The sequence below is a fragment of the Podarcis liolepis genome (assembly GCF_965112155.1).
Source record: "Podarcis liolepis genome assembly, chromosome: 10".
Lineage (NCBI taxonomy): Eukaryota > Metazoa > Chordata > Lepidosauria > Squamata > Lacertidae > Podarcis > Podarcis liolepis.
The window spans coordinates 41115707-41129265 of record NC_139562.1 but is presented as its reverse complement, the minus strand read 5'-3'; the positions used below and the strand labels follow the sequence as shown (position 1 = coordinate 41129265).

At 38.6% G+C, this 13559-nt stretch overlaps 1 protein-coding gene across 7 annotated transcripts in view; it reads right to left on the bottom strand.

Annotated features, from left to right (window-relative positions):
* The window catches only part of PPP1R12A (protein phosphatase 1 regulatory subunit 12A), a 90672-nt gene that overhangs the window by 42696 nt on the left and 34417 nt on the right, over positions 1–13559 (bottom strand). For all 7 annotated transcript variants that reach the window (XM_083463086.1, XM_083463083.1, XM_083463085.1 and 4 more), the window contains exon 3: positions 6786–6904. In XM_083463086.1, coding sequence (XP_083319212.1) covers positions 6786–6904 — 119 coding nt within the window. The remainder of the gene's footprint in view (positions 1–6785; positions 6905–13559) is intronic.

The following is a 13559-nucleotide window of genomic DNA, read 5'->3' as shown; positions in this document are numbered from 1 at the left end:
ATTCATTTCAATCCTGTTTCAGGTCTGGATTTGGCACTTAAATTTCCCTGGTGCATGACCTCTGTCAAGAGACACAAATGGGGCTTTGATCATTCTCTTCCATCATTTGGCAGCTTTTGATACCATCAACCAAGGAATCTTTCTGGATAGACTCTGTGACTAGGAGGCATTGCTTCTATTTGTAAAGTCAATTCCAGAAGGCAGCATTGTGGAATTTCTGCTCAACCTCATCATTGCTGCCACCACTCATCCTTTTAGACATCCATATAAAGTGGCCGGGTGACTTCATCCAAAGATTCCAACACACAGGTGAAATTCCAGTATGTTGCCATTAACATTCTGTCCCATATCAACACAACAGTCTGTATGCAAGCGCATATGCACACACACAAAATGATGCAGAGTTGCTGTACTCGCAACTGTTTTTGACAGACTCTTGTCACTCAGATAGCTTCATTACCAGTCAACTAGTAGTAACCACATCCAGTGCTTGGAATGAACTAGCTCAAAAATCTCTGAACTACACCTAAAAGTAATCGTTGGTTGAAGAAGGTTGGTGATTCGAATCCCCGCGACAGGGTGAGCTCCCGTTGTTCGGTCCCTGCTCCTGCCAACCTAGCAGTTCGAAAGCACGAAGTGCAAGTAGATAAATAGGTACCGCTCTAGTGGGAAGGTAAACGGTGTTTCCATGCGCTGCTCTGGTTCGCCAGAAGCGGCTTAGTCATGCTGGCCACATGACCTGGAAGCTGTACGCCGACTCCCTCAGCCAATAAAGCGAGATGAGCACCACAACCCCAGAGTCGTCCGCGACTGATCAGGGCTCCCTTTACCATATATATATATATGGAGGCAAGGCTCCAAGGCTTAGTAGGGCAGGTGCTGCTGTTGCCAATGGCAATTACTCAGTTAAATCACTGTTGCTAAGCAATCAGAAGAAAGGAATGTGAAGCATTTCCTGTATCTTTCCTACTGAAGAGATTTACTCTCTTCCAATGGGAGCAGCTTGCAGCAAGAAGCGCAGGTACAGAAGCAAAGCAAATGATGCCTTGTGCATGGCTGTGTTGCTGACACAAATGAAACAAGTTAAGCCTCTTCTACGACTGAAATACAATTACATGCAAAGCTGTACCTGTGGCTATTCCAGCACACATCCTATTACTTGTGCATGGCCCTTTTCTTTCTTTCTTTCTTTCTTTCTTTCTTTCTTTCTTTCTTTCTTTCTTTCTTACTTTAGGACCCTACACTCCAACACGGCTTCTATGTATATTGCCCAAAGAGGATTTTTAAAACTTGGTTTTCAGGCTATGTGCATATATACATATTGCCTTTTCATTCTGCTTCATGAATATAACCAAGATGGCTGTTGCCTACAAAAGTTCATTCCAATGAACTAACTCATGCTCAAGGTACCACAGCATTCTCGATCTTTTAACATGTTTTATGGGCAACCATAGCTACAGTAAAACCTTTCATCTGGCTATTTTGAGGTCCAAACAACACTAACACAATTCTGTCTCTAAAGACCCCATCGAGGTCCTGCAGTGCTTAGTATTAATAACCTTTGTAAGTTTAAATGCATCCCACAAGCCTACTAATTCTATTTTATATCTATGATCATATAAGTGCTGACATTTCCTTTAAAAGGTCCTCATCTTTGCATTTCAGAGATCTTATTTTTATTTGTTTATTTTATTATATGGTTATCTGCAGAAATGGCATAATAAGTGACCAACCTCCAAGAAGGGAGTGTGACCAATATCCAAGAAGGCATGTGTTACCATGCCTTGAGGTGACTATTCCTTGAGGTTGCTATTCACTGCGTAGACCACTGCATTCTATTCTACCAGGCCTCCCAGGGAATCAATATTACACACCCACACACAGTGGTGTATTGATACTTGTTTTAATTTTCTTTTTGCTTTAAACTTGCTTTTAACTTTTTATTATTTTATAGTTTGGCTGTACATTTCTGACACAGTGGTATACAAATATATTTAAATAAATAAAAATAAGTCCTTCTTTCTTTGGTGATCATTCGTAGCCGTGTAAGATCGTCCTCCATGAACACGGTCTTATCAGTGTGTCTGTAAGTGACTGTGGAGGCCAATTCTGGATCCACATGCCCTTGCACAGTGGGACCATAGGTTTTCGGGCAGGAGTTGATCATGGTGAGGAATTGCCAAATGTGTCTTCCTCTTAGCTCATTTCTCCCTTTCATCCAGAGTTTGTGCTTCTTCAAAGTCCATGGTAAAGGCTACTCTCCAATTGGAGTGCTCACAGTATAGTATAGACAGATATAGCTGCTCTGTCTGTCAAGGATCAGGACTACAGTGGTACCTCAGGTTAAGTACTTAATTCGTTCCGGAGATCCATACTTAACCTGAAACTGTTCTTAACCTGAAGCACCACTTTAGCTAATGGGGCCTCCTGCTGCGGCCACGCCGCCGGAGCACAATTTCTGTTCTCATCCTGAAGCAAAGTTCTTAACCCAAGGTACTATTTCTGGGTTAGCGGAGTCTGTAACCTGAAGCATATATAACCTGAAGCGTATGTAACCCAAGGTACCACTGTATTGCTATACTATTTATATTTAGATACATATTCAATGCTCTTATAGAAAAAGGGACCCACTAGGAACCCTTTTGTTTCTTTCTACTTTTACAATGATGCTTAATCTTAATGAACTTGATATTTGTAGATAGTCTGCAGAAAAACCCACCCACAGTGAATCAAAATGTTTCACTTAAAACAGATGCACGTATTAAGGCAGGTCACTTGGAGAAGGGATTTGGCAGTTATTTCCCCAAGAACAATCAGCAATTATTTATTGTGTAAGATGCTTTTAATAGCTTCAACAGTAAATGCTATATGTGCTATTGTTAATGCCACATGCATGTACAGAGGTACCTCGGTTTTTGAGCGCCTCGGAAGCCAAACATTTCAGAAGCTGAATACCGAAAACCTGGAAATAAATGCTTCCATTTTTGAACACGCCTCGGAAGTTGAACAGCTTCTGTTGCGTGTTTTTCAATTTTCTCCACTGAACTTGCAGCCAGCTCTTTGCACCTTGGTTTTCAAACGTTTCGGAAGTCAAATGGTCTTCCAGAACAGATTACCACTGTACTCTGTTACTTAAATTCCCTGGATTTAACAGTGCATATATTAAACATAGGGCATATTACATATTACAACCTGAAGCACAGTCTCAGCCCAGAACTCATAAACAAAAGTGCAGGGACATCCATTTATTAACTCTGATATCTCTGTTTAAGGACACTTGCTGACCAGCAGCGTTATAAAAGCAAAATGTGTACAAACACAAACATCTGAACCAACTTTAGAAATCTAAAGGTGTACCTCACTTCCCATCCCTGTCTTGATTACAGAAGACTTCATTTTGCCTCCCTTGGTGGACCAGCCATGAGAGAGCATGCATACAATTCTTAAACCTGTTCTTCTAGATCGGCACTAGAAGCTGTCTGCTCAATTATCTATGTGTCTTCTCAACACAGACCTGAATGATTTATCAAAACATGTCAAGTCAATTCTCCCACTTTCAAATCAGAAGGACATATTTCTACTCCTAATAATTATTCAGAAGCTACCAACAGCTGATCAGCAAAAAAGATTTGAGTAGTAATATTATCTTCAAGGAAGAAAAGATCAGAACTAAAGATTACCTAATACTTGATCACCTTATTCCACTGAAAAAATGATTAAATCATAGAATCATAGAGTTGGAAGAGACCACAAGGGCCATTGAGTCCAACCCCCTGCCAAGCAGGAAATATATAGGTTTGACTCCTAGGATAAGCTAAAACAATTAAGTTTATGCCAAGAAAGCTTACTGTCTCTTTACCTATGCAGCCAACTGCACCTCCCCACAAAAGCCTCTCCAGAGAGCAGAGGGGTGCTGAACTATTTGGGATAGGGTGGGAATTTTAATTCCATTAGCTTTGTTAAGTCAACTTATCTTATAATTCAAGTCACAAGATTCATTCTCACATTAAGGTTTTATACAACCATAGCCAAAATATTGTATATACAAGTGGCTGATAACATTATGATGCCTATTTTTTAAAAATGAACTATAATTAATTAATTCTGTTCTCTTTAAGATCTGAATTGTCTTCATCCTTAAAGCAATCACTAAGGCTACAAATTAGGTAAGGTAAAGGACTCATGGACGGTTAAGTCCAGTCACATTCGTCTATGGGGTGAGCCAGATCTCACGGAAACACCATTTACCTTCCCACAACAGCAGTACCTATTTACCTACTTGTGCTTGTATGCTTTTGAACTGCTAGGTTGTCAGGAGCTGGGACAAAGCAACAGGAGCTCACCCCGTCAAACTGCCAACCTTACGATCAGCAAGCTCAAGAAGTTCGGTGGTTTAGACCAGAGCGCCACCTTTACTAGACATTAGATAAGACATGGGACCTTACACAAGACATGCACCTTACATTACTATAGTTCTGTATCTAGCCTAGAATAAATGACTAAACAACAATAACAACAAAGCTAATATTTAATAAGTATGTTTGCTTCAGACATGAATCTCAGAAAGCTTGCAGAAAGCTTTAAACTTTAAAGCTTTAAACTAGTATTGGCACAAAACAAATATTTTCTTTTACTTTTATCAAACATGAAAGACAAAAGCCCTATGAATAGTCCTTTCATGATATATTTTACAAAACAAAGGATTCTGATTTAGAACAGCAGTAGGCAATTTGAAATACTACGCATGACTTCCCCCCCAATGCATTAACCACTGAAAAATATTGTCTGCATTTTCTTGCACTGGAGCCACACTTGCATGTTAAGAAGCAAATGTTTTGACTATTTTATCAGCCTAGTTGAAAATCTCCTTGCATTTCAGCATTACAGTACTCAAAGATGCCTTGCTAGAACCTGAAGATGTTCTTTCAATTATTGCTGATTACATACTAGCTAAATGTCAATCAGGTTTAGTAAGATGGGAAGGGTTGAGAAGTTCCAGTTCTTTCTGCAAGTCCACAGCTCTACAAAATATCCTACCCTGCTCCCACCCAGCCACCCATTCACTGAAGTCACTGCCTCAGTTGAAACAAGAGGCTGAGCTAAAATTGCCTTCCCAAAGGTGTCCAAACCCTAATTCTCCCCAAGTAAAACATTGCACCTAAGAAAAGTTATCTTATTAGTCTGACTCACACCTGACAGAAACTTACAGAAAATGTGCCATCTAGATACAAAGCACACTAGAACATATGACTTAAAATTTGACAAGAAATAGAAAGATGTCAATAATCAGATTTTTAAAAAACAAAACTTCGGCTGTAAAGTGAACTAAATGAAGTTGAATTTTAGGAAAATATTTGCAGGACTGTTCTATTAGAGTCCTATACAAAACCTTTCCTTTCTCACTTCTTAGATAAATGCCCCAACATCTTGGTTTCTCTACCAGCAAACCAAGTTTAGGCCTGAGCTATCTCTGACCTCTACCACTTTTACAGCCTTACCTGGAAAAGGCACAAATTGAATGTGGAACATTCTGCATTCAAAGCATGCTCTCCGCTACCTTGCTGGGTTCTCCTCTTTCAATTCCCCTTTCAGCTCATTAAAAAGCTGCATTTTTAATAATGCAGCAGAAATTTCATCAAATGAATTTTTTAGATTTCTTCATCAATCTTACTCAGTTATAACTTTGGACACATTAAGAAAGGCCCTAGGGTCACATATCCATTTAGCAGATCTTTAAGAACCTATGATCCTTCTTGCCTTCTCCATACAATTCCTTTAGGTAAAGGTACCCCTGCCCGTACGGGCCAGTCGTGACCGACTCTGGGGTTGCGCGCCCATCTCGCTTAAGAGGCCGGGAGCCAGCGCTGTCCGAAGACACTTCCGGGTCACGTGGCCAGCGTGATGAAGCTGCTCTGGCGAGCCTGCACCAGTACAGCACACGGAAACGCCATTTACCTTCCCGCTATAAAGCGGTACCTATTTATCTACTTGCACTTAAGGGTGCTTTCGAACTGCTAGGTGGGCAGGAGCTGGGACCAAACGATGGGAGCTCACCCCGCGGGATCCGAACCGCCGACCATACGATCGGCAAGTCCTAGGCGCTGAGGTTTTATCCACAGCGCCACCCGCGTCCCTAATTCCTAAAGTTAATTCCTTTAACCCCTTATAAATACATATACGCATGTGCACTTGCATGCACAGAGAGATTATTATACCTGATGAATTAATATCAAACAAATATGTAATTGTAATCACTTTAGGGGAGAAAAAACATAGCCGACAAGCATAGTGCCATATTTATAATCTTGGAAGAATGTGTATAAAAAGTGCTGCTCAGAGAAGAATTCAGCTCAGGAATCCCTTCAATGTCCATAATCTGGTCACTAAAACAACTGAAAGGCTCGTCATATGCAAAAGTCTTTTCAAAGACAATGGGTGTTTCTATCATGCTCATTTTGGTAAACACATTGTTATTAGATTCAGTTCTTTTTCAGATGTAAACTCAAACCTAATCAACACACTTAAATAAATGGCAAGCCCTATAAAAATACATTGTCAACACATATTTTATTGAAAGTTCCATTCAATTTTCCAGAGACATAATTCTTCCTATTTCTACAGCGTATTTTCTTACATAACCAGGGGCTCTTAAATTTGTATTCTGAATTAATTATAGTTATATGGCATTTTTTAATTGCATATGGTCAATCCGATGCAACATTTTGGTTTTAATACAGATTCTTTTTATGTTTTAATTTTTTTATGTAGTAAACCTTTAAAATTACCTTGCCGATTCACTTCATTTTGAAGCAACTCTTCCATTGCCTCTTCTTCAGCAATATCTAATGGAGTGTCCCCTTCACTATTTACAGCTCCTACATGTGCTCCTTGACTAATTAAATATCTGAAACAGAAGAAATAGCTTGTTGTTAATATGAAAGCACACCTTTTGATACAAGTACTAAATACATTTTAGTGAACAAGCTACGTAAATATAAACCAAAGCCTCACACACACTAAAGGGATGATCTCTGATAGCACCACCTTCCTTACATTTTTGAAAAATAATTTTCAAATTACTTTTCCTAACATGCTGTCAATCATACAAGTTATTAATATTTTCTTTAAAAAACAACAGCTCTCCAAGTGCTTAGTTTCTAACAATAAGCTCCACATCAATTTTTGAATTATTTCAGCTGGATACACTACAGTGGTACCTCGGTTTAAGAACAGTCTGGTTTAAGAACAATTTAGTTTACAAACTCTGCAAAACCAGAAGTAGTGACTTGGTTTGAGAACTTTACCTTGGTCTAAGAACAGAATGTGAACGGTGGAAGGGCCTCATTGGTAAAGTGTGCCTCAGTTTAAGAATGGTTTTGGTTTAAGAACAGACTTCCGGAATGGATTAAGTTTGTAAACCGAGGTACCACTGTACTTGAGTTGACCTACTTGGCATTTTCTGCTGCTGCCCCGTATTATGGAATGCCCTTCATTCTGCTATACATGAAGCAGCAACCACCAGTTGTTTCAGCTATCTTGTAAAGACTTATTTGTTTGGGCTTCCTCCAACCCAAAATAACCTGTTTTATGTATATGAATCTTCTTCCTATTTGTTTTTATATGCTTTTATGCTGCTGCTTTACTGGTTTTAAGATGCATTTTATATATTGAGAGAGTTTCATAAGATTAAGTGATTTACCTCTTGCTGCCAGAAGGCCTTTTATAATAGGACATGCCAGGAATGGAATCTGGTACCCTCTGCATGCAAATCAAGTGCTATATACCCTTCTCAACAATAAAAACTTAGACCAAGATCAAGAGCTGCGAACAGATATGGCATCACAGTGTAATGTAAAAATGTCTTCTTGGGCCAGATGGAAGAAAAGATATGTGATCATGTGATGGATAACAAACTAGACACTGAAGGGGGATGGGGTAAAGAGAGAAATAAAAAAGCTGTGTCAGCAGTAGAAAATTGCCTTCAAAGCAGAGACAACTAGTTTGGAACACACCTCTTCACAGCAAAAGCAGCTCTTTAGTAATTAGCCTGTAATTTGTTGAAGTTGTATGAAGTTTTGTTTGCTCAGTTTCATGGCATTAGAATTACTTACACTGCTAATGCCAACTTCAGAACTATAAGAGTAGAGAACAACCTACAATGAATTATTTCTGTGATGCTGTAAAACTGAGCAAACAGAACACATATATATATGTGTAAGCAGAATGAAGGTAAACGAGTGAGCAATGGCACTGTGCCAAAATTTTCAAATGGCAGCTATATCCTCCCTATCTAAATGAATCTAGAAGTGAATGATATTCTAATTTCTTTCTATACCTGCAGCCCGACTCACGTTAGAAACAAATATGCCATTACTGAGCCACATACAGGGGGCTGATATGACCCCCTCACATGTTGACAAATGTGTGATGTGGGATCAACACCTATTCACGCATCAATTTTATTTTCTTTAGGGTTTTTTCCAAGGAAATACAAATGCATACAGACAGACAAACATGCAAGTGTCTGGAGAAATAATAGTTCTTCACTTGAAAGATGGGGGTTGTGGTACAGTAAATAGTCAAACCATCTATTACAACACAAAAAAGAATGCAAAAGGTGCTGCATTGACCCCAATTCATCCAGAGAGTAAAATAAATGAATCTGTATCCTGTTTCAAGATCCTCTCTAAAGAGTAGTAAGAGGGATCTTTTATCTCTGATCTTAGCACTAAGCACCAAAGCACTGAGCTTGGAGATGAATCCCCCGTCCGCAATTTTATGAACATTGCCTTTTAAACTTTGAACAGATCCTTGAGTGTTAGAGTGGGAAGAACTTGAATGGTGATGGAGAGGGTGGAAGGGAGGGCTGTCTGACGGCATGTCTGGTTAGCAGACATTGTGTGTGCTAAATGTGTGTGTGGCAGGTACATATGTGATTATGTGCCACACCAATCAATCTTTACTGCAGTCAAAGATCAGACAGCAAATACTAGCCACACCCACCATGGGCATGTGGTCACCAGTCAGGTGGGAGACCATCACTGTGGCCCTGGGGGGAGGGATTAGTCAACCCTGCCTTAGATGCCTTTGCTTAAAGATCAGATAAGCATCATTTCAAGAAGTTAACCTTAAGGGATTATACATTTCAAGTAATCTTCCCTCTCCCGGAGCAAGACATACATGACATGGGGTTTCTCAAAGTTCCTTGAAAAATCAGCACATCACCTATGTCAGAAGTTAAACACAACAGATGTATGTAGACTAAAATAACTATTAGGCAAAACATTCCCCCTGTAATGTCATCTCAGGGCCTTTCTAACTATAAGATCTATGATTTTTATTTTTATTTTGCTGACTATACTAAATTAAACTTTGAATATATTAAAATAGTAAGTACTCAGTTTGGTATATTAAAATTAAATCTAATAATAAAAGATCTGCCCTAATATTGTTTTTGCCATTGGCATCCTTTCGTTGTTACTAATGAACTTAAGAAATTGAAAAAATTCCTTGGAGAACACAATTACTGGAAGGAATCAGCTTGATTCCCTGTCTATGTATATAAAAGAAAATAGCAACTTTTGTAAAATCTTCCTGGAGGTAATCCATAGTCACTGCAGACATCTAGGCTACTGTATTTTTCGCTCTATAAGACGCACCTAGTTCTAGAGGAGAACAAGGGAAAAAATGTTCTCTCCCTCTCTGCGCAGCACCCCTTCAGCGAAGCGTCAGGAGAAGCAGAGCCCCTTCCATTTCTCCTCCCGCTTTGCTGAAGGGGCGCTGCACAGAGAGGGAATGCTGCACAGCGGCTCTCCAGCGAAGCAAAGCCAGGAGAGCAAGAGGGGCCAGTGCACACCAATCCCTCTTGCTCTCCTGGCTTCAGCGAAAGCTGCGCAGCCTGCATTCGCTCCATAAGACGCACACACACTTCCCTTTACTTTTTAGGAGGGGGAAAGTGCGTCTTATAGAGCGAAAAATATGGTATTTAAAAGTCTGTCATTATAGGAACCTGTGGTGTATCCACATTTAGAATACTATTTAAAATTGAGGCTATTCTGTTTCCAGAATAGTATCAGAACTGGAAGTACTACAAAAATTATTTACTATCTTTAAACTGAGGCTTCGTCATCTACATAAAATAACCTAAGTGGATCAATTATAAACATAGTGGAGACTAAAGTCCTCATGACAATTTAAAAAAATTCGCTGTGATATGAATAAAAGGTTTCTGTTACGACTGATCCTAAAAGTCTTCACAGATTATCATAACTGATTTCATCTTGTTTCTCTCAGCATCTCTTGTGTCAGCTTCATGTTAAGATGGCAGGTCATGAAATACATCAAGAGTCTGAGACAGCATATAATAAGCTTAGACAAGGGGAAGCCTTCCAGATGCCTTGGACTGCAATTCCCATCACTCCCAGTCAGCACAGTCAATGCTAAGGGACATTGGGAATTTTAGTCCAAAACGTCTAGAAGACACTACATTGGCTCATCCTGGTTTAGACATATAAATGGAATATAAAGTCTATCAGAAGCTTGTTAATTTTAAGTAATATATAGAAAATTCATGGCCTGAGGCAATACCTATGAATTATAGACATTGGTGATAAAAACAAGCAGGGGGGAGTGGCTACTTCCATGAGGTATGGCTTTTGAGATAATAATGACAACAACGACAACGACAACGACAACAACAACAACAACAATTTTATTTATACCACACCCATCTGGCTGGGCTTTCTCAGCCACTCTGGGTGGTTCCCAGCAGAATAGTAAAAACACACACAAAAAAATTAAAAACTTCCCTAAACAGATGTCTTCAAAAGTCAGATAGTTGTTTATTTCCTTAACATCTGAAGGGAGGGCGCTACTACCAAGGAGGCCCTGTGCCTTCTAAATTCTCTGCAGAATATTCTCCACAAACTGTAAATTCTAATTTAAGAACCAGTTTTATAATCCACATTTAAAAAATCTAGTAAATAATAAGTCAATCTGTGATATTGCCAGTGTAAGTAATAAATAATGATTTTTTTGATCAAGTTACATTACTGGGCTTTGCATCATTCACCATTGGCACTTCTGAAATGTGAACTACAGAAAACATTTTTTGTTTTGTTTTAAAAATGCCATTCATTTAATCTGATGAACATTTGAATTCATATGTATTTCAACCATATGTAATAGCCTTTTTTTCTATTTTGGTGTGACCTTATTCCTAGCAATTCTATACCCTTGGCCATACAGAAAATAGCTATAATGCTTTATACACTTAAAGTACCTAGACCTATACAATTATGCGTAACGGCATGTGAGGTGACCTTGATTTAAACATTTCTATATTTTTATTTAATGCCAGTAACTGGTTTTTGCAGTGCCATTCAATGGTACAAGGTGCCATTTAGCAGAGATTGACATTCTGGAGACGAAGATGGTGACTTATCCTCTTAAGATGTTTGAGGAGTCAATATAAATTTATAATCATTTGAGACTTGTTACTTAAAGCCTAGGATGCAGGTGGCGCTGTGGTCTAAACCACAGAACCTAGGGCTTGCCGATCAGAAGGTCGGCAGTTCGAATACCTGCGACGGAGTGAGCGCCCGTTGCTCGGTCCCAGCTCCTGCCCAACTCACAGTTCGAAAGCACGTCAAAGTGCAATTAGATAAATAGGTACCGCTCCGGCGGGAAGGTAAACAGTGTTTCCGTGTGCTGCTCTGGTTCGCCAGAAGCGGCTTAGTCATGCAGGCCACATGACCCAGAAGCTGTACGCTGGTTCTCTCGGCCAGTAAAGCGAGATGAGCGCGGCAACCCCAGAGTCGTTTGCGACTGGACCTAACGGTCAAGGGTCCCTTTACCTTTAATTAAAGCCTATTCTTAAAATAAATTTATTTCTTGTGACAATTTATCAGTTATAATTTAAATATGTTGTGTGTTTTCTTACTTGTCTAAGCAGATAGTAATTTGCATTTCTGATGTTATGTAACTTGTCATTACTGATTATTTGTGTTTTATTTTCTGGAAAAAATAGCATTTATTTTAAACATATAAATTTTATTAGTGTTGCACTGAAAATACTGTACCATGTAGATATGCTTACTACAGAATGTACTCTTGTAGCAGACCTGAGTCTTTTTTGTATTCCTTTTACTTTAGAAGCTACATTTCATACATACACAACATAATTAGAATTCAAATTGATGGTAAATATATGGTTGGTGACAGGCTTAGTGATTAACGTGAGTCATTCACACTGAATTTTCAATTTCAAGTTTGGTGCAAAAAATCAAAGACTGGTATGAATTCACTGCATTGCCCCATTGAATTAAAGTATCTGTACAGTTTTTTGTTACTATCTGAACAGGTTTACCCATGAATAAACATGTATATTAACTAATTATATCATTTTCAATGCATTAAAATGAATATTCTCCTATTTTAAATGAAAATTCTCTAATATTCTTATTAATCGAGAATATTCTCAAGAATATTCTCCAAAAAAGTATTCTTAAGAATTTAACATCACTAGTCAGAAGTCCCATTTTGTTCAGTAGGTCTAATTTCCAATATGTATGCCTAAGATTGCTGGCTTCGTTACATGCACAGAGAGCCAAAATGCCTCACTTGTATGCTGATAAAGTTCAGCAGATAGTTCTCTTAAAAACAGTTTAAATCATTGTTACATTGGTGTGCACTAAGAAAATGCAAGTAGGAGCAGCAACAAATTGTTGCAGCAACTGTTAAACTTAACACAGGCTTTAAAATAAGAGAGAATAAAAATTGGAATAGGGAATGCTAGAAGTAGAAGTCATATCTTTATGTATTTAAATCCATTCTTTTCAAAGAAAAGCATACTGTACAAAGCTAAACTATCATCATCTATGGAGATCACTCGTAGCCGAGTAAGTTTGTCTTCCATGCACACAGTCTTAAGAACCACAGTGATTTCCTAATATTAAATGAGTAACAAGGTAAAAACAACAACCAGAAAATGCAATCTTATGAATACCTTGAGTTATCCAGTATTCTATAGTGTCATCCTAGTCAAAAAATATTCAGTGTGGGAGGCATCTCAAAGTATGTTCTTAGATGTTATGCTCATTTCAACCTATTTAACATCTGAGACACAAGCAAATTAATCCATTGATAGTGTCCATTTTTTTATTGACCTTAAGAAGCCACTGAATTAAAAAGCAAAGTACAGGAAAAGGAAGTGACTATTAAAACAATGAATGATGGTCAGACTGTCATCACCACTACCATAACAAACTATGGCTGCCAATCCCCTAGACTTTTGTTTCCCAGCCAATACTTAATCATGGAGTATCTATGATAGTCCACCCCATCAAGTCACTAGCATCAGCAGCACCAGAAACTGAGGCCCAGAATATCTGTTCAGCACATATCCAATACAAGCTGTTTTTCAACATTAGAAGAAGTATGGTTTCTCAATTCATATGTATGCAAAGCAAATACAGCACTAAATAACATCTGTTTCAGGAATGTCATACCTCCTTTCATGAGCTAAATACCAAATTGGAAATAGATCTATGAAGGAAAGC